The sequence below is a fragment of the Bactrocera tryoni genome, chromosome 5, assembly GCF_016617805.1.
Source record: "Bactrocera tryoni isolate S06 chromosome 5, CSIRO_BtryS06_freeze2, whole genome shotgun sequence".
Classification (NCBI taxonomy): Eukaryota; Metazoa; Arthropoda; class Insecta; order Diptera; family Tephritidae; genus Bactrocera; species Bactrocera tryoni.
This window is the reverse complement of record NC_052503.1, coordinates 60,545,306-60,568,541: the sequence shown is the minus strand read 5'-3', so window position 1 is coordinate 60,568,541 and position 23,236 is coordinate 60,545,306. Positions and strand designations below refer to the sequence as shown.

General features: G+C 33.8%; 1 protein-coding gene across 2 annotated transcripts in view; it reads left to right on the top strand.

The window, feature by feature from the left end:
- The first annotated feature begins 15,736 nt into the window (after positions 1-15,736).
- The window catches only part of LOC120778148 (paired box protein Pax-6-like), a 26,483-nt gene continuing 18,983 nt past the window's right edge, over positions 15,737-23,236 (top strand). For both annotated transcript variants that reach the window (XM_040109871.1, XM_040109872.1), the window contains exons 1-2: positions 15,737-16,084; positions 19,733-19,924. In XM_040109871.1, coding sequence (XP_039965805.1) covers positions 15,937-16,084; positions 19,733-19,924 — 340 coding nt within the window. In that variant the 5' untranslated portion in view covers positions 15,737-15,936. The remainder of the gene's footprint in view (positions 16,085-19,732; positions 19,925-23,236) is intronic.

Below are 23,236 nucleotides of genomic sequence, written 5' to 3'. Positions count from 1 at the left end.
CCACGCTCTCTACAATAACACATACACTCTACTCTACAAGGTTAGCTGGTTTGTCACTGCCTTCAGCTTTTAAATTCTTCTTCGTCTCCCGTCCATTTATTTGAATGAACAGTTTTTAGGCCATTTCATGCTTTGTCGTATATTTTAACTTAAATATTCGGAGTTATCTGAAAGTACCTGTGAGAGTTGATAAAGAGTTTTGGAAATGATGCTTCAATTTCTCAGGACCATTTGGACGTGTTGACGGTTAGTTAGATGTAACATATAAGTATGGTGTTTTAAATTCGAGAAGACGCGATATCACGTTCATAACTAATAACTGTAATGATTGTTTGCTCAAAATGAATAACTATACCGTTGATCCATAAGCACAATTGGATACAGTACTATTTTTATCGTTTATTTATTATATTTATATCTTCCGTTCGGTTGGTCCCCAGATCGTCTTTTCATTCTTCTAATGACATTTGGTGAGCCTCGTGGAACTATTCTGAACACTCTTAAATTTCAAGTTCTCTTAATGTATGTTTAATGAACCAGTATTTTGACTAAGACAAGATATTAGTTCAAGTCAATGCTCAGTCCTCAGCTGGTAAACATTTTTAAAGAACCGAAAGCATGCCATCCAACTATTTGTTCGGTTTCGTTCGATGTATAGACATCCAAATTGTTCGGAGTAACTGCTCTAGCTAAAGCCAATAGTACTGGACCGTTCTTTGATTAAGCCAAATAACATCAGTCCACTACCATATTAGGGTCAGAGACCTTTTTCTTTCCACCATTGGCATTTAAACGACCGAAAAGAATTTTAAGACCGAAACTGGAACATAGTTACATTTAAAGATTTAAATGTAAGGGATTTAGAAGCATTTGGATGTCAAATCTAAAGTTCTGGATGATTTGTGAGGTAATGACGGAGTGGCTGCACCAATTCGATGGAATAATGGTAAGAGAGAGAAGAAAGATTTTACTATTTTTAGACAACGCCTGTTCATATGCTATGGACATAACACTCAAAACTATAAAGTTAATATTTTTACCAGCGAAAAATCCCCTGTTTTCTAACCATATGATTAAGACATACATACATATAGTACCATAGTACACAACTTCAAATTGGATAATTGCAACTTTATATTAAAACGTATTGGAGGCTTTATATTTTATAATAAATGCTTGAAAACAATTTAAAGCTGAAACAATATGAAATTCTTTTTGCAAAGCGGGATTCGTAAAAGTGGCTCGCTGAGTAGTGAGTCTGACGATGATTTGCCATTGGCGCAAAAAAAAGAAAAGGTTGTTGTGGAATCCAAGACAGATTTGCTTCGCTGTCAGAATTGCAAACCAATTCCAATAAAATTTACAATGAATTCGGTAAATTTAGCTTCCCTTCTTTTAGAAGAAGATAAAAACGAAAAAATTAAAAGGAAGAATAGAGATAAGAGATCACAATAACCCACTTGATACCTTTGATTTTTTTCCATAAATTCAATTATTATGGTAGTTTGTTTTCTATTATTATGTTTTCCTTTATAAAAATAAAGTTAATTAATACGTAACTATAAAACTAATAAATTTCGTAATTTTTTAAATCGGTTTCAATTCTGATTCGACAATTATAAGATTCCACAACACCCCTGAATGTTTTTTGAACCAGAAGTTATTTCCCCTGCTGAAGAGATACTAAAAGTGAATGAAGTTTTGAAGTTGAAGTGATTACATTCATTGATTTTGATAACAATGTATGCACCGAGACAGAGTATACATACTATACATCGCTTTTGAATGAAGTAGTTATTAATGACAGTCACAATTCAGAAGGGGAAGACGAATCAGAAAATTACTCCGAAGCTACATATTCAAACCTACCGTGAAGCTATAGGGGCATTAAAACACGTGTAAGAATTTGCAAGAAATAACTACCAGGTCTTTGAGCAACTGAAAAATATTGAGTAAGTTTTCCTATCTGAATTCCTAAAGCAGCAAGAATTAATAAAGCATCAAACAAAAATTCATTTTTTTTGGAATTGATTTTATCCTTCGATTTGGGTTTCAAACTTATTACTGCGAGAGAAATACAGTACAAATTATGAAACAAAAATTATCAATTCCAATTTTTAAGTAAACAAAGTGGTTATAATCGAAAAGTCAACCACATGCATGCATTACATAGTGACTCATTTTATTAAAAATTCAAACAGAAAAATCCTTTTACATTGCGTGTTTCATAACGCAAAACGATGACTGCCAAGTTTTGCGAATCTTTCGATGACTTCTTCGGCGGTGATTTCGATGTCATGATGCATATGAAGCAACGCTAATCCAACTAGTCTTTCTTGGAGCATGGTCGTCCTAAGCCATGTTTTGATGCGGCGAAGATAAGAGAAAGAACGTTCAGAGCTCGCGCTTGTTACGGGAAGTGTACAGAATACCCGGAGATAGGTGTGGATTGTTGAGAATATGTCGACTTCACATTTTTCTTAATGTTTCCAGTGCAGAAGTTGGAATTTCGCTGCCTTAAATTTTTTGTTGCTGATGCCAGTAGCTTAATTCATCTTTGAATTTCAATTTTTGTACGCTTTTTTTGTCATCCAGAAGATTCCCGAATCTTTCTATCAAGCACCCGATTAGATCGTCGATTTCGTTTTCTTTTAAAAGACTTGCTTTTTCTGGGAGCAACACACTCAATTGGTAACCATTCAAAACTTTTTGTGAAAAACGAGCTTCCAAATCTTCTTTGATGGTATCCAGCAGAGTTATGTAGACAGAGACCCTGTAGTAATCTTCGCAAGTTTTCACGTCGTAATTTTCACGTTTCGTTTGCGACCACATGTTCTCGGTTTCGCTTCGTCCGTTCCGCCCATTTTCTTGGCTTCTGAATAAATCAATCGCAATATTTCATCAACTTTTTACCTATTTTTTTCCAACGTGGCAAGCAACTTCCCAATCATTTTTGATGCCTTCGCCAAACCAATTGCTTTCTTTTGAAGAACTACGCTGAGCGAATGGGTGAGCGATAGAATGTCGCTGAGACAGAAGAGCCCGACGATAAATTCGAACTTGCACAAAGCCGATATGAGAATTGTTGCTTTGCCTGCTGTTTCTCTGATCTTCCACTCACTGATTTTTGACAGAGCTTCGATGATCAACGGTAACTTCGCAACAAATTGAAGGACAGCATCGTGCCTCTCTACCCATCTTGTTTCACACAACTGGAAAATTTTTTCACCAAGTATCTTTGCTAATACAGTCACACGTTTTGGAAATGAGTTCTTGAAGAATTTGTCGACTTCTCGTATGGCACTGGCAACGTTTTCGATTAATCGTACTTTCACTGACTTTGAAATGCTGTTGTTGAGTTTGTGCGAGAAACACGGAGTCATGACAGCATTTTTTGCTTCTCTCCGAATTTCGTTGACTGCTCCGATATCTGACAGCATGACCGCACATCCATCAGTCCCTATCGTAGTGCATTTCTCCAATCAGAGAATCATTTTCTTCATTGTCTGTCAAACCGGTTTAACAGCTTAGCGAAGGTCTATCATATTTGAGATCTACATTTCAAAGTCGCCCGTGGCGTAGTGGTTAAGCTGGCAGGTCACTTGCGCAGCCTAGGGGTCGAACCCGGCCGAATATTTTTTTTCTACAAAATGTGAATAAAAATCGGGGACATTTCCCGACAGAGCCGGGAAAATTTCCGTGCCTGATTTCCAGGCGTTTACGGACCAGCTGTTATCGTCGGGAATCGCCGGGTTCCGAGGACGAAGGCAAGTTAAAACTCGGGTTCTATATGCAAAATTGGCTACTACTATTGTTGAATAAACAAACCTAACCTCAATTTTTATGTAAACACTCGTTTGAATGTCAGTGAAATTTCACCACGCACAAAAATAAACAGTACAAGTAAGGAAGGGCTAAGTTCGGGTGTCACCGAACATTTTATACTCTCGCATGATAAAGTGATAATCGAGATTTCATTACTCTTTTAGTTTTAGGACTTACAAACAACCGTTATGTGAACAAAACTATAATACTCTCCTTAGCAACATTGTTGCGAGAGTATAAAAATCGAAACAACATCGATACTTACCATTTTAGATATTCAAAACGCCAGAAACGCCCGGATTTGTGGAAGAACAAAAATTGGCTTTTGCACCACAATAACGCCCCTGCTCACACATCGTTGCTTGTGCGCGACTTTTTGGCCAAAAACAACACACTAATGATGACTTTTTCTTATTGCCTAAACTGAAGGGGCCCATGAAAGCACGACGTTACGCTTCTCTTGACGAGATAAAGACGGCATCGAAGGAGGAGCTGAAGAAGATAAAAAAATGATTTTTTGATGTGCTTCGAAGATTGGAAAAACCGTTGACACAAGTGTATAATATCTCATGGGGATTACTTTGAAGGGGACAAAACAGATATTCACGAATAAATAAATAATTTTTGAAAAAACACAAAATTCGCGATACTTTTTGAACACACCTCGTATGCCCGCAGAGATATCGAACCTATGGGGCATTCGATAGTCGCAAGCGGCATCATGTCTATATGTTTTTTGTGGTTCATGGTGTCAACTGACGCTCCCTAATTTCCCACAACCCCCCGCCCCCCCCGTGGATCCGCCACTGAATAATCAATGCAGTATAAGATTCAGACATAGTAAAAATCGAACAATTCACTTTTAGAGCCTCCCAAAACGACGTGTATCTAAAATACTAATGAATATTTTGACTTGAAATTTAGCATAGATGTCACTAACAGTACTACTTTATTAAGGGATAGCCGGACAGAAAGGCTGGTTCCGCCAGTGCCCTGTTATGGGAGATTTCATTGTAATTATAAATAAAAAGCGCTTAAAAAAAGCATTTGAATTGCAAAATTATTTAAAGTTTTAACAAGTTTAACATGATGGATCTGTAGACTCCGAAGTCGGATAAGGAAACAGGGAAGGGTTTTAGGACCCTTAAACAGAGTTATATTTTATATAGAATTGAAAAAAACTTGATCACACATTTAATCCTTAGAAGTGATCTTAACAAAGCTCAAATACCCATTACTCACTGGTCCAGTCTTCGATAGCATAAGAAATGCTTTATTTTCAAGAATTTGGTATAAAGGCAGAGTTCTGAGAAAACCCAACAGCACCAGCACTACTGGCAATCGGAGACATTTACTGTTACATATTAAATAGGGATACCAGTTTTCGGTTTACTATTTACAGGTCTTATTGTTACGAATTGAATTGGCAGCTCTTATAACGGCAATAACGAAGAAATTTGCTTGTAAGTCTACTTAGAAGTTGCAAGTTGCATGCATTACTAGCGACTATAAAATAAATTTTTTTTCTTATGGAATGCATGTGTAATTAGCATACACCTTGCGGCTGTGCAACTGCGGGCAGTTAAGTGTCGTTAAGGAGCCTCCAATCACGAGCTTCCGCTTAATAACGCTAAGAAATGTTTATGTGTACGTGTGTCACGATACATAATTGCACTTGTACTATTTTTGTCCATTTTTATTTGTGTATTCGGCTGTGTAAATACATAAAATCAAATCTCATTAAAAAGTCGTTGTGGTAAATTAAATTATAATGAATGTCGGTTGGATCCTGTTTGCTGTCACATGCGCCTCTGCTACTGAATTTAGCAAGGATGTGCCACTACATATTCAACTATTTACATACAAAATGTTGTGTGTGTCACTTTTATATGTTATTTTGCCTGTCTTTCTGTTGTGTGTTTGTTGCGCATGCGTACACTCGACCAGTTTCACTACTCTGCACGCACTCGCTCGCAAAAAAACGCCGCACAGCCAATTGACACTGATGATGACGTGCAGCTAGTGCAGTTTAACGACGACATCGCACACACGCACGCATAGCAATTATACTGAGATTATGTACATATGTATGAGTAAAAAAATGCAGAAAGAAAAAAGTAACTTGAAAGCTCGGCAATTGCGTATATGTATGTATGCACTTGTAAGAATATGAAGCCAGCAAGCAGTAACTGTTCGATTCGTTCAAAAGTTTTTGACGGGCATATTTCGAATGCCAACCGCTAAAGGTAGTGTAAGTATAATTTGTGAGCGGCCCAGCGCCCCAGTGATTTATGTGTGATGGCATGCAGCTATCCAATGCAGACCCTTTCAGCGTTGCTTTTAACACTATGAACATTTGTTTATACTGTACATACTGTGTTTATAAATATGTATGTATGTATTTTTATTATATAAGGCATGTACAATTGCTGTGCGCTCATTATTTATGTCTGGCCAAAGTTTTGTTGGCATTTTTGTAATTTTCCTACTAGTCATTACTCTTTCCTAGCAACACGTTTTGATTTGCTTAATTTATGCTTATACTCGTACAACATATTGCGCAGTGCACAATAATTTTTTCTATTAATGGTTGTTTGTAACATCTTAAATTAATCGGGTTAGGTACTGAGTTAAGTGCTGAACACATAGAGCGTGACAGAGTGCAAGCGACATTTGGATGGATCACATACGGACACAGTTATTTAGACAGCTGCACGACTACACGACTGAAGGCCGTTAGTTGTCGCTCTCGCTAACTTGAAAATATTCTTAAATTTGCCGACGACAGTACAACGACAGTAGAGTTGACAGTAGAGAGGAGTGATGCCACTAATATGTAAAATGTAAAATTATTCAAAGCTCTAACAACCTGACGTTATTTTACAATTAAAAGCATAAAATAGCTCTTTTATATCATTTGTAATAACAATGGATAATTTAAAACAAAAAATATTTACCTATTTACTTATTTTTTGCTTAAAAAATTTAACTTTGAACAAAATATTAAAATTTCATTGAAGTAAAAGGTCAAAACGAATGCCAGCCATTGTTATGTCGCTGCCTTCTTACAAATGTTCATGTAGAAGGATTCACGACGCCATTTACAGTTTACTGTCGTGCTGTCATGTCGTGTCGCGCCATATGTGTTCAGCACTTTATACATACACCAATGAAGAGGATGACGATACGAGTCGAATTCCGTGAAGAGGTTAGTTTAGCAAAGGATATTAACTACTTCGGTACGGCGCCTATCGGCCACAAAACGTTAGCCACGGCCGGCATTCACCGTTCGCGCGCAACCTCGCTCGTCGATAGATCTGCTTTTTTTATATTACAAGCGGCATGTAATGTAAATCTGCACAACTGTAGAGATAAGATAAAATTCCTGGCTCTCAACTATAGTCGACGCTCGTGGTCAAGAAATCGATTTTTTGGCTTTAGGTTATTGTAGGGTTTGCGTTAGTGTCCTAAAAGATATATCTGTAGCGACGAAGCATACGGTACATTACATGCAACATGTAAGATTTAATCGAGCTACTTAAATTATAAATTTTAATATGTGGTTCTTTAAATATACAGCAATTTTATCTACATACATAGTTAAATACAACAGAATGAAAACGTTCTTAGAATCACCTCTTCATTCTCTTGAAAAAGGTAATGCCGAAGATTGAAAATTGATTTTTTAAACGCACAAATAAATCATTAGCGTGAAAGAGGAAAAATCGATTTTATTTTTTTATTTTTTATTTATGGTCGAAATCCGTCAGCAATTCTTCATAGTCTCCATTTAGTTACCACATACATACATGTGTATAAGATCCTCCATACTGTTGACTGACTTTTTACAGAAAATATTGATCACTCTGTGATCTCATATTCTGGATATAAGATTTTCATTGTATTGTTCTTATGCCGAATATATTAGTCAACGTGTGAGTTACCTTAAGGGGTTAAATGGGTTTCAGAGGTACCAAGAAAAGGTATTTTTACGATTTTTTTTAATATAAGCAATTACATATATATTTGAAAAATATAATATGGCATATCAAAGTTACATAGTTGAACAATGTCTCCTGAAATTTTGATATAAAATTCAGCCGTTGAGACCTCATCTCCCTGGTAGTCTCACAAAAAATAGCTCTCGCCGTGGACAGCATAACTTATTACTGGTTCATCTAAAATTAAAAACTAAACATTTTTAATAAATATATAAATCTCGTTTTTGAACGAAGGAAATAAAAAAATATTAACATTTTCCTCAATTTTTTTTTCTTTCAATAACTAGATAATGTTATTTTAAAGATGTGTACACAATTCGAAATAATTCGGGCCATAACTTTTGGAGAAATTGTGTCTACCGACTTCAAAAACACAGTTTCGACAAAAACGCGTTTAAAGACGGCGCACTTAGCGTAGCTAGTCTCGAGCGTACAAGTTCTCAAGGCTGTATCTCCGAAACTATTAGTCGGATAAACTTGAAAATTTTGAACGAAGGAAATAATATAGAGGTGTTGTAGAAATTAATAAGACAAACAAAAAAATAATCGATTTTTTGAAATTTTCAAACTCACCTAACCCCTTAATATAAAATACGTGGAAATATTTTTTGGAGCATACTTCTTGACATCGGTCCAGAAGTTCTATATTCTCATATAAAGCACTTAGAGATGGAAAAATTTCAATATACATACATATGCAATCAGACAGGAATGTAAATATGTATAGTAAAATAGAGTTTGATTTAAAAATGGACGAAATCAGTCCATATTTAGCCAATTTAGCGAGTTTTCATAATAATGTTTTATAGACAACCCGAATTCTTTCAATATAATTTTTAAAAATTGTGAGGGTATAAAGTTGGCTTCGGCCGAACTTTGCTCTTCCTCACTTGAATTTTTATTTGATTCACTTCTGCACGTTTAGTTGCAATGCAATTTTGTTTTTATTTTTCCATACACCTTGTAAACATACATACAAACATACATATATGCTGATATACTTATACATAGGTAGTACATATATACCACGTGTATGTATGTGCTGCTTAGTAGCACGTTGTGCGTGTTTGCATCCATTTATTGCAATGCGTGTGCATCAACGTCAGCGTGTTGTTGCTGCTGTTGTACGCCAAGTTGCATTTGACAGATTAATAGCTGAATTCCTTTGAGTGCCTGATGAAATTAAGCTTCTGTGTAAGCACCAGTGTTACACTTGCACCCGTTTTTTCTTACAAACTTTTTCTCTGATTTATATGTATTTATTGTTGTTATTGTGAGTTTTATTTTTGTTAATGTAACTAGTTATCAGTTGGATTTGCATTTGTATGCCGGTTGGCATGTTCGTTTATTTGTAATTCTATGTACATACATATATTCGTGCAACGTGCAGTGGCCAACCGACGTTGCTCTGTGCGCATCAATCATTGCCATGATTACATGCACGAGTGGAAAGAATCGTATAATGGGCTCGTTTACGTCTTTCAAAATTGAGGCAAATTCACTTTTGAATTGCGAATACACATCCATGTATAGATATGTATATTCGTAACTATATGTATATAGTACATACTTACTCAATATATAATTATTTACTGATTTTATAGATAAAGACGATTATTATGTTTTGACTTTAAAGAGCATCCTGAATTCGAAGAATTTATATAAAGCTAAAGTCGACTTTAGTAACTTTAATCAAACCTCCTGCAAAAGAGAAGGAAGATACCAAGAGATAAAGATTAAAAACCTTCTTCTTGTATTGAACTCGACTATATAACTTGACGTTTTTTGACAAAAGGGCAGAGTAGTGTCGAACCGAGGACTACTTATTTATATTCAAAATTGGAAAATATCCATTTGGTATTCTAGATAGCTATGTTTCTACTTATTGATCATAATTACTTATTTTGATATACTACTTTAGAAACCAAAATATAGAGTGACTTTCCGAATTTTACACCCTTAAAATATTTAGAGGATTTATTTTAGAACTCATTATATTTTTTTAAGTATTGCATTTCTTAAGTTGTTGAAATTTTTTACTTATTAAGAAATATCTACGGCAAATTTAAAGAAAGCTAGAAATATGTCTTTTCTATTTGGTACCGCCACATATCATTGAACTTAGAGCTGTAGTAATAAAGATCCAGAGTGTTTTGTTTACAAATCAATCGAAATGTTAAAAAATTGAATTTCATGCTCATTTTATTATTCCCTGCAATTCAATTTTAAATTTGTATAGTTTTTAGTTGGAAAAGGCTTCAGATTATTCAGACAATCTCATTTTATGATCTCAATCGAATGATGACGTGTTTTAAGGGGGTATATTTTTATTATATACTAATATAATTATAACCTTTCCTAAAAAAAAAATTCGGAATAAAAATTTACAAAATTGTGGTCAGGGCTTAGGGCGACACATTATTTTCATAACCTTAAAACCTTAAAACTTTAGAGCCAAAGAAATATACCAAAATTTTATTCTATAATTCACTTCTAATTTTTTATGTGAACCTACATAAAATTTACCATGAGCTATAATATAATTTATTTGTTCATTGTTTTTCTCTATACTGGGAAGCTTGTTTCCGAAATCTGTATACCTTTTTTCTTTCGTATCGTGATGAAATTATTCATATGTGTATATATACATATATAGCATTAGAAATCTGGTTTGAAATTACTTATTGTTTTTCACTTTACTTACGACGTTGAAGGAAAATAAGTATCCATTAACATTTGGTATTTATTACAAATTTAAAAGATTTTTTACAGAAGTTATTTTGTATTCAAAATCAATCCTGTTGATTCCAATTCAATATTTGCAAAAATAGAAAGAATCTAAAACGAACATTTATTTTTTTTAGATCGATAAAATCGACATTTTAATTCGAGCAGCTGAGTTTGTAACCGAAGCAGTTGATCTTTTTCTACTTTGCAAGAACTTTATACTTTTTTACTATATATCAACACCTCGTTGGGAGATCGAATAGTTGGTCTGCTGAACGTGTTTGAAATCCAAGCGGACTTTGATTTTTCCTTATTTTAAATTTGAAAATTTCTGAATTACGGAGTGTCATCCACAAACCACAAAAAAGTTATGAGTTATATATTATTTCCAACAGAAGTGACACTCCGTGAAGAAAAGGAGTTTGAGTTGCAAGTAAAAAATTATATAGTTCCTCCCAAAATTCTGCTCTGGAACCACCCCCTGTATGTTTTTGAATATTCCCAGTACGAATTGTTCAGGAAAAAAATCTTTTTCCACCTTGAAAAGCAGTAAAACTTATTTACGTCCAAGTATGGGCCAAGACAGGTTAAATGTTTTGGCAGTACTGTCTATTGAAGCTCAATTACTTCAAGAAATGGATTATTTTGACATAGTTGATATTTTTTTCCAGAAAAAAGATATTTGAAAATTGTTTAAGACGTTAAATTGTTGATCAAAGAGGAGGCGAATCCGGCACGGCAGCAGTGAGCTTAAATCCGCTGTTGATCGGTAGTGATACTTGCATTAGACCTCTTGAACTCGAAAAAGAAGACTTATCAAGGCACATGGACAATATTTTCGTCTTAGTAATTTCATTGGACGTCAAAATTAAACCAAAAATGTTTTTATTTTCACATTGATAATTGACGGTACAGTTTTTCACCGAGGCCGACGCCATTTTAAACCAAAAATGTGTTTATTTTCACATTGATAATTGACGGTAAATTTTTGCACCGTGCCCGACTATAGTTTTCGATGGATTTTGCTCTCGAACTATAATAATCTTCATGTTTCAAGAAAATGTTTATTTCCCCCTAAGTCAGGTTTGTGCCCAATTTTATCACTTTAGGCACAAAGATACAGTGTTATGAGTAAAACACGTTCTCTCAATTTTATTAAGAGTTAGTTATAATTCTCTTATATATGCGGTATAGAGTCAACCATAAGTTCGAAAAAAAGGTATATTAGATATATGGGGGCTGAAGGAGGTATTTATCCGATTCAACCCATTTTTTACACCCAGTCCTACTATTATCAGAAAGATCTCTCTCTGAATTTTAATTACATATCCCACATACTGACTGATATGTATTTTCTGTGAAAAGTCAACAATAGGTACTGGGGACCGCATCTTCACTACCTAGGGGTTTGCAGAATTTTGGTCCGATTTGGACAATTTTTGGTCATTAGGTGGTATACTTCAAAGGAACTATTCGTTAAAAATTTTATATTTATATTAACTGTTTTTTGATTTGGGCGGGGTTGTCGCTCGATTTCATATAGTCCTACAGTGTCAGTTGCGGTACTTAAGAATTTGTCTTCAACCAATTTTTGTCTTAAGTGGTTTAGGAGATATGTACATTAAACCTCTTAGAAGGCAGTGCCATGACCATTTTTTTTTTTTTAATTTTTAGCCCAGTGGTGCCCCCTGCTACTGTGATCCCTTGTGGCAAATTACAGTTCTATATCTTAGTTTAATGCTTAGTTCATGCACTTTATAATAGAGTAATTTAATATTTTATAGTTATGTTCGACTATGAACAGTACACTGTTCCAAGTTTCACCTTCCGGAATAGTCATAACTTTGATGAAATATGTATCTTTGATGACAACTTTTTCATTTCAAGCTTCAGACATTTTCTACAAATGTAATTAAAACAATATCATTCCACATTCAAAGTTATGACAAATTGCTTTATCAGTCCTAAATGGATCACGTATAAAATCCCTATGTTCCCTTTGAAAAAATATTTTTGGTCTAGATGTTTCACGCTACCTGTACCTTGTACCGATTTCTGATATGTTCAAGTTAGATTTTTAATAAGCTTTCTACGACCGCATATTTTCGGTGAAGTGCTTGTACTGAGGATCACGGGAAATTTTTGCGCACGAAAAAAGGCGCAGATGACTGGAAAAATAAATATTACTAATCAGCCTATAATTGATCAAAAAATAAGAAATGAAGATATCATAAAAATAAGAGCATATTCAATACTTTCATGAATACATTTCGTCACCTGAAATGCAAAATAACGTAACAACATTTTCGGAAATTTACAGTGACATTAGTGAAAAAAATTTTTAATATTGGTTAAAACTGGTTTATATGTATCTGAGCTCAGAACCTGAAAATGTTTGACATATGTATGTAATATTATGTATGTAATTTGAAGTAGTGAATCATAATCAATAAGACACTCAATTTCGAATTTTTTGATGATACGTTATTTTGCATTTCAGGTGACGATTCGTAATCTGGATACTTGAAACCATGGAAATTTCTTAAATATACTTTTTTTGTAGGGCTGTCTAATTTGATAATAACTCGGGAGGCAGGCATTTATAATTACACTAGTCTAAACCCGCGGCTTCGCTCGCTCTTTGTTGTCAAGGTAGTTAAATTGGAAACCTACATTTTGACATCGTAAATCACTTAAGGAATAGTACATACAAAAATATGTCTGCATCTGCATCGTATATCGTTACACGCCCTATATATGTATAATCGATATGATAATGTTTTGTCCAACATTAATCGAATGTAATTGAAAAATCGATGGCTAAAACCCAGATACTACACGCAAGAAAACACAGACTTGATCGTTCCTTCTAAATTTTGCATTGTTCTGTGAAATGCTTCAGGAATATTTGTCAGCTATTATGCACTCATCTCAAATTATGATTCAAGCTTTTCTTATTCAGTTACAACTAGCACTATAATTCATATGTAGATATCTAAACAAAAACCACTGTAACCTGCCAGTAGCTGTGTGATTTTATTTTGTATTTTTGAAGAAAAATACATATGTTCAAATGATTCTTACATGAATATTGAACACATGCTTATGTTTTGAAATATATTTTTTATGAATTGTTCTGACTTTTAACATAAAACTATGCCCGTCCCGAGGTTCCATGCTACCTCATTTCAGCCAGATCGGTACAGTTGCATTTGAGTTATAAATATAGACATAAATTGCGAAATCGAGGGTAATTTTGCAAAAAAGGCCGCCGTTAGGACCTTCTCCAGGACTAAGGAATACCCGTGAAAATTTTCACGTCTTTCCGTGCAGTGGGTCGCACATATGCGCGGACATACAAAAAAGGCTTTTCATTTTTATATTAAAGATAAGATAAGATTAGATAAAAAAATTCAATCTGAATACTAAAAAGTTATCCCCATTATTATAAAACAGACAGACATACTACTTTCAGCTGTAAGTGCTCTTTGACTATAGAAAAAACTGTTTGTTCTATTTGTAAGTCAATTTAATTACTAATAATATACACACATATCTATTGTTTAAGTTGTAAGTGCAAAATACTGCAGCCTCGTGCTCAAGCATTAAATATTATCGAAAACTACAAAATGCTTACAAATAGTATGTAATATATATGTACATATGTACATATATTAAATATGTATGTATATAACCGTGAATAGGCACCGAAAAGGGCTGAACTTGTAGGCGGTACGCAATGGCTGAATTTAACGATAAATATTTACAAAAGTGGAACTACGATTTCCATATCGAATGAGCAAGTTACGCTCTCTGTGCGCGCCCAATTTTCACAAGACCAAAGCGATTATGTGCACAACCCAACAAATGGGAGGAAGGAATAAATTGATAAACTAAGAGTGTAGGTTAGTGGCAAGCACTAAAGCGCGGCAATAAAGCGAAGCAAAAAAGAGAAGGAAATATTATTTACGACTGCAATAAAAATGTGCGCATTCAAAATAAAAACAACAACAACCTAAAGGGGTTGCGTCAACCAACTGGAAAGAACAGTGCAATCGAAATTTTACACCGCCAACTAATAGCAGTGTAAGCGAGAGAGCGCACACACGACATTGTTGGTAACGGATAACGTAAGCATGAGCGCACGGCACTACCCACTACTGGCATACAAGTGATCAACCGCCAGTGAACGGACGGCAATTAATGCACGGAATGTGATTTAGGTAAGCAAGCTCGGCCACAGGCAAGTCCAGGCGGACGGCGCAGCAAAAAGAAGACACGATGTAAAGCAAGCTCTCACTATTTTTAAAAATTGCAAGAGAGCAAGTGGCACGACAGTAGCTGAGTTGCAAGCAACTAGCTCCTTCGCACCAATGGTACGCTCGCGCTCATTGCGGGCCGCCATTATTCTTGTGCATTGAGGTCGAGAAACCGGTGGCAGAATGCTGGAGATGGTGGTGGTGGCTAAAGCAACAACAAGAAAAGCAAGAAAATAATAAAATGTTGTGCAATTGTATGTGCTTGTGTTGCGGCTGGCACAGGCTTTTGTTGTTGTTCATTTGAGAGCATGAACATACAAAAGCACTCACTCAAACGGAACAGCAAATTATCTCGAACAGGTTAACGTCTATAGCATGGTCGGTTAATTGAAGCAGTGCGCGGTGGTGTTGGCGGTGGGGTATTGAGTCGAATGAGCCGTCACAACTGGTTGAAGTGGAATTTTGGAATTTAGTGCGCCGAGTTCGGCTTTCGTGTGTGGATCGTGTCGTTGTATGAAAAATATTCATGATTACGCTCAGTGCAGACGTGTGATGTGAAATCAAAGTTGCAATAATAAAGTAAAATAAAAAAATGACAGTTGAAATAAAACGAGCAAAGTTGTGAATGTAGAAATTAATGCATTAAATATAAGTAAAGTGTGCATTACTTAATAAAAAAATATCAACGATATTGGAAGCTGTGAAAGTTAAAAAACAAATAATTATTAATTAAAAGAATTAAAATAAATACATATTAAAAATAAATAACTGTATTTAACAAAACTTCAAAAGTGCACAAAAGTTTTATAGAAAGTAGTATAAAAATATAAAGGATCAAAGAACAAATATTAGAAAATGTTAAGCTAAAGCACATTTTTTACTTTCGCTTAAATTCACTTCAACACATACATATGTATACGTAAATACATATATAACAGCGCATTCTGTTGTTTTTTTTGTGCGCCAATGTAATAACTTAAATAAATACAAACATCGCAACTTAGTATGCAGCTTTTTGGTTAATTCTACAAGTATACTCCCTTAGCAAATACCTAAAACATAATAGGCATTTATAATAAAAATCGTGAAAAAATTACTCCCAACACTGCATTGCTCGCTTGGTCATGTTGATTGAACCGGGTATTAATCATAAATTTGGAACATTGGCCGCCGCAAATACGAGCATACCAGCGCATTGGAAAATGGAACCACCAAGAATACCAGCCTTAGCGGGTACAGGTGGTGCGCCCACTATACCGCCACCGTGCAATAGTAAGTTTCAGAATGTATTCTTTTTTCAATTATTAAGGAAAAACAGCAGTAATTATAAGGCTATGTGAATAATATACAATTTTCCGACAGGCTTTCCGCCACCGCCCTGATTTGGTTAAAATTTGAATTTAGTGAGCCAAAGTTTCCAACAATGTTCGTGAAAAGTACATTTAGCGTCGCTTATTTACATACATATGTAAGTTCGTATGCAATCAAAAATACAGTTCCTAGGTGTTTTGAGCTCTTCATGGCATAGTAAGAAGTCACTATGGGCCCGTTTTCTTGTCAAAAAATCTTTTGTGATGTTCGGCGTGCGTTAGAAATAATCGGCTAGCAGTTCTGCATAAAACATGTATTCTGTAATTTTTAGATGAAGGTACATATGTACATACATGTATTTTTTGTATGTGTGTTTCAGTGAAAAAGGATTCTAATCTGTTTAGTGCTTTGTAGTGATCGTCAGTTGTGTTAATATTCGTATTTAAATAGGAATTTTAAATTGCAAAGGAACGCGTTACATAATTTTTGGATGGCGGTAGACTAATTTCTTCTTTAGAACTCTCATTGTTTTCCTTGGCGCTAGAAGTCATATTCGTTGGATCTGAAATATTCGGTTCTATAATATCATCTGTTATAAAGCAAATCTCATTGTCCACCTCAATAAAATCTGTAATAGTAACATTTGAAGGGATAAATACGGCGACTTTTACATGGTCAGCTATTTACCAAATGGGATTTCCCCGAAAAATGAGACTTAAAGAATCACCACCGTTTAAATGTTCGATTTATGGAAGGAAATTTATAAGGAATTTGACTTCTTTTGCCAATTCAAGAGTTTGAGTTATGGAGAGTTTCGAGTTAAGGAAGTTCAACTGTAATTAAAATTTTAGCCATTCGCCATTTTGATTAGAGAAGGAAGTAGTTGTAATTACTACTAGTATTTATTAACTTAATCAAAATAAATTTATAAGTACTTATTATGAAGAATAAATATATCTTGATATTACAGATAATACAAAAAAATATTTAAAAATATTTCGAATGTTTGCTTCTACTTTTTCTCTCTATCAGCGCCATTTCATATAGAATAAACACCAGGCCATTTTGAAACTTGCCCATTTGCTTTTAAGAAACAGGCACTAAAAATGTTTTTCGATAAAATATATGTTAGTGCTTGGATTATATTATACTCTAAGATAGTATTTCAATCTTCTGTCACAAAGAAACCATTTTTATTAAATCAGTGTATAGTTCCTCCCTCTTCTAAAAGCGGATTTTTCACATCACGTAACTGTAATTCATGTGGGTATGGAGAACATAGTTTATTAAATAAAACAGTTATCTAAATTATATATATTTGAAAAGTAAGGAAAGTGTAAGCAAAATATATTTTTAAACAGTGAAATATTATAAGGTTTTCACTTATAAATAGCATATATGTATGTATATACATACATATATTTGTATATATTTTATATGTATGTTTTCTCAAATTATTTTAAATGAACATTTTGTCGTTTACGAAAGTGTTGGAAATTTAAACTTTTTTGATGTTTTGAATGAAGATTTTTTTTTAAATTTCGTACTATGTTTGAATAATTTTTTAGTCATGTTGCTGAAATGCACTTTCTTTCAAAATTTTAATCTCAGAACTAGTCTAAATAGCGAAAAGTTTCATTGGCTTAAGAGATAAAATAGTTTTTTGTAAAACTTGATTCGATGTTTGAGTAATTTCCCTTATTTAAACAAAAATATATCTATTCAGACATCGAACCATGTTAATAAATGGTTAGAAATAGACAGTTCATTTCATATGCTTATTGCTCTAACTTTCAATATATTCTCATATTTTTTGTAGTTAAAGAACTATAAACTAATTGTATTAATTTTCAGTTTTGTTGCTTTGGAAATACAATATCAATAATTTTATATAGCTCAAGAGCTTTTATGCTACTTTTAGTCTACATGCTACTATTTTTAATAAGGATTCCTGAAAATTCATTTACAATCTTATTTTTGTTTATCTCCTCTCTTATTTTACGTCTCATTTCTCATTAAATTTTACAAACAAATATAATTTTGATTTTACAAATGAAATTCATCATTTACATTCATATCAAAGTTTTAAATTATTGAAATAATTTAGGCAACATTGGACAAAAGCCACATAATCGTAGAAAAAATCGAGGAAGCTATTAGGTTTTCATAAAAGCTTAAAATCTCCCTAAAGCTTCATGCTTATACATTTCGAATGAAAGCACTGTGTTAGAATTTCTACTAAAGCTACCAAAATTTTCAAATAATTGGCGAATTAAGTAAAATAAAAACATAATCATGAAAAAAATATTTATTTGTTTACTTTTCATTTTATTTTTGAAAAACTTTCAACTTTTTTCTAATGAAAGTATTATGTTATATATGTTATGTTATATACTCTTATGTAAAGGCTAAGCTGATAATAAACGGCGTAGTTATGTTCATTAACTCTATGAAAGTTGATGAATTTTGATTAGAATGATTTACATATGTGAGGACAGTCTTAATATACATACGTGTGTAAATTTGGTTAGGGCGAAAAGCCGTAGAATTCGCTGGACTATAAATCAAGCCTTGATTAACGAATTTCCAGCAATTTAATTTTTAAAATTTATTTTAAGAATAAATTCGCGGCTTTTTGATACATTTCTTTTGCATATTTATAATACAATATTTTTATTTTTAGCATTTTATACTTATATTGCGTTAAATTTTTTTGATTACTGTTATTCGGTTTTCGTTATCTTTTATAAATGTTTTTCCATGGTTATTGTTAATTAAATATTTAATTCAATATTTGTTTGGCAAAACGTGCCTATTGTTCGCATTGTGTGCACTGTTTGCACTGTGCGCTCGTGTATTTGCTCATACTATGTACATATGTATGTACGTAGATCATAATTGTAAATGTTGAATTGAACGGACGAAAATATTTCGGTATATATATTATTAGGTGTACACAATCGCTTGAAATGCTCGTGCAGGAAAACAATTAAACCGTAATAAATGTCATGATCTGCTTATGTAGCACACCTGTATAAATGTCTCAATTTATTTCAACTAGCTTAGGCGACAAGGGTATACCGTGCGGTTGTGACGGCAACAAACGGCGGCTCATGTACCACTGTCGCACCGCGCACCGCCTCGCCGCGCAGTGAAAGCTTCATTTCGTTGGTTATTTTGCTCAAATTATTTTGCTGCGTTGCTTAACTGCAAAACAAACTTATCGCTATTTATTTAACACAGTTAGTCATGTTAAACCAAATTAGTCACTCGTAATTAAGCATAAAGTTTGATACGAATTGGCGCGGCTATAATATTTTAGTTTTAATAGCCATTACGAATTCGACGTGGAGTGCAAAGCTGGAGGAACTGCATCGCCCTCGCTACATATTGAGAAATTAGTTCAATCGTAGGTAAACATTAGCACTGTCAATGAATAAGCAAACAATAGCACTTCCGACGAGCAAAGGTATAGTTAGACGGCTCAACAATTCCAATTTATAAATTATTGTTTTTAGAATACCTTATTTTTATTAGGTATCTACGTCTACAAAAAATATATAAATAAATATCAAATATTTCGTTGTAAAATTCAATTTACCATTTCAGTCGGCCTGTCACCCTCTGTGCAAATACCGGGAGCTGCAATCTTCGGAGCCGGTGGCTCACCATCGCCCACCACTTTGAATGCGCTCATGTCCCAACAGCGTTTACTCGAGTTGTCCCGATTCGGCGGTCTACGCGGTTACGATATAGCGCAGCATATGTTGTCGCAACAGGGTGCTGTCTCGAAACTACTAGGTGAGTACATAGCAATGATTTCAAAAATTTAAGATTAGCTTTGACTAGAACAGTTTTGGATTGCAAAAAAAATTTAGGGTGAAAATGATAAGTTTTAATTTTTTATGATAATTTTTTATTTTGATTGGGATTGGTCAGTTTGAATGACGGCTATATGCTATAGTGGTCCGATCTGAACAATATATTCGGAGATTTGTGATTTCTCCCTTGCCAAAAGAATTACAGCTAAAAGCAACAAGAAATTTATTGAGATGAATTCGTACTAATGAGCATCCTGATATCTCACTAAAGTAGTGTAATCGCTTTTTTCAATTCTACCAAGTTTTGTTTTTCATGATTCGTACCAGTTCTAATATTGTGCAAATCTCAAATGGCAAATTTCAGTTATTAAAACTTAAAATCAATTATAAATGTTTATAGAAAACAAATCTAAGACGGTACCAAAACCATATTTGGCAAGGAACGAAAAGAGAAAAAATCGTAAGACAATTGTGCATACGTCGGAGGACATGTTAGCGCGGAGTTGCACGGCAAGTGATGTCCGCATGTTTGAACATCTGATATACATAAGTTCGACTGTTGTTTGCATCGCAAAAAAAAAACCAAGTTGGATCCATTTTGATATTTAATTAACTTTTGTTACCGTGCGATTCTGTACTGTGATACAGTCTCAAGTCTCTAAATTTGAGATTCTAAGTTTGAGACAATTTTTGAGACTTGAGACGATTTTGCTATTCTGTAAGCGACAGTCACAGAATCTATTACATTTCATTATTCAGAGATGTTTTTACACTTGAATGAAAATAAATATGTCTATAACAAATATTAAATTGTATATAACATAGTCAAAAAACATAATTACCAATGAAAATAAAAATATATGTTGACTTTGTTTCATAATATTTACGAAATTTATGTAAAATTGATTTATTTTTGATTTTTTCGTGTTTGAGATGCTTACAAAATATAAAAAAACGACAATCGATTAATTTCTATGATGATTTCTATTCAGTATATTCAAAATGGCAGACAAGAGTTCTTTTTAGTTTTGAGACTTGCTAACTATCAGGTATCAAATTTAAGGCAATATTTTGAGACTAACGCTAGAGACTGTTTAGTGAATAGTAACTAGTCACAAATTGAGACTTTACCACAAAATGTCTCAAATAGAGACTAGAATCCCGGTATAAATCAGTACATATTGATTTCACATACAACATTACTAGATATATGCCTCTGTATTTAAATGGTGTGCAAATCAAAAAGAAAAAAGAAGAATTAGAAATAAAATTCAGAAACATGTACAAGTATTGGCAATTGGGTAGAAACTCTGCATTATCCACATATAACAAAATTCGTTCACGATCTTGAACGCGATCTCGGAATTGACTCAGTTGCTACATCAATCAACAAATGGGCAAAGTCTCATATGGAGAGATTTTCTGACCATGTGAACACTGAAGCCAGGGCCCTTGTCACTCGAAGTTAATGGAAAGAAAGGCTTAAGCGCAAAAACCCGTGACACCTTATACAGTAACCAGATTCTCTGAGCAAAATTTTCATTAAAATAGTTATAAAGTGGCCAACCAAAACAAAAAAGCCAGAGGACTTTAAAAAGGATCCAGTGAACAGTCCGAAGAGAATGCAGAAGTTGATACTCCTGTAAGCTAATTTTAAGTTTATATAAAATTTATAACTACCCGATATATAAAAACCTTAAAAAATTGTTAATGGCAATAAATATATTATATATTATATAATATATTAACCTTATCCCAAAAACCCTTCAGCGTAGAGCAATTCTTCGCAAGAGTTAATCACCAACTATCGCTGATAATAAACAAAATAAAGAGTCATGATTATTCAAGAGAAACAAATAATGTTCTACTGGAAACCTATAGGAATCGATCCCTTGATATATTTATCAGAGTCCTAAATGGCGAATTGTCTAGAATGCTAGTCATTCAACGAATGGAAGTAGCACATATCAAATGCAAAAAAGCCAAATAAAACTAAAGCCAATATTTACAATAAAAACATTCAAAATCAGGCACTGCTACTACCCAGACCAACCAGGTCTAGTGGAGGTGGATCCTTCAATACATTCACGATGAATAAAATATATGAATAGACCGAATAATACGCCTATAAAAAGGCTATCCAATTATTCTTCAAATATCCCTAGGAAAACACCAAAAAAATTTTAAAGTCTAAACAGAGGACTAGGAAATAAATTTTATGACAGACACCTGTCTAGCCTACCTTTTATAGAACTAACTTAAAAAAACGAGGACATTGTCAAGTTCCTTATAAATACGAGAACTAATAAAAACTTTGTCTCCGAACAACTTTCAAAAAATTCACAGACACTTGAGTGTCTTTTTAAGGTTCACTCAGCCGCGGAAGAATAGGTATTACGAATAATTTTGATTTCTTTATGTTATCTTATTTAAAATCCTTTGATAGCCTCATTGGTGATGACACCCTCAAAGAAACGGGAGCGATCATAAATAGGAAAAGTGACACAATAACTCTCAAGGATTTGGGACTGCCACTAAAACAAAATATCTTTAAACAAGTGAATAATATTCAAGAAACCCCTTATGAACATGAACTAAATGGATTGATAAACTAATATTCGGAACTTTTCGGACCAATCACCGACAGTGGGACAATCGGCAGCATCATATTATAAGAGATTTATAAAATACTTCGCAAAAATTACCACTTTAACTAGAGGTAAAAATGTTCATATAAAAGCAAGTCAATCCTAGCGGATACAGATTTTACTAATCCAGGAAGGCTTTAAATTACCAGCCACTGATCACCAGCCACTGACGTTTGCATTAAGCAACAGTAATAACAATGCCAAGTTAAAAAGGTGGAAAACACGGATAGAAGAATATAATTATAAACCAGGAAAACCAAGTTAATACATACGCTGGTGCGATAGAACGTGTGCACTCCACTATTATTGAAATAATCAGATGCCTCCAAATGGAATATCCTGATTGCTCTATTGAAGAAAGTATCAACATTGTAGTTGACAGATATAATAACACAATACACTCAGTTACAAAAAGGAAACCAGCCGATGTATTCTTTAGAAGAACACAGAGAATTAATTACCAAGATTTAACAAACTTCAGGGAAATAGTTAATTCTGAACTTCGAAATGAAATAGCTAGAAACCAAAAAAATACGCTAAAGTATCACAACAAAAATTGATCAATAATAAAGAATTACGAAGCAGGTGATACTATATTAAAACAAGTAAGGAAGTGCTAAGTTCGGGTGTCACCGAACATTTTA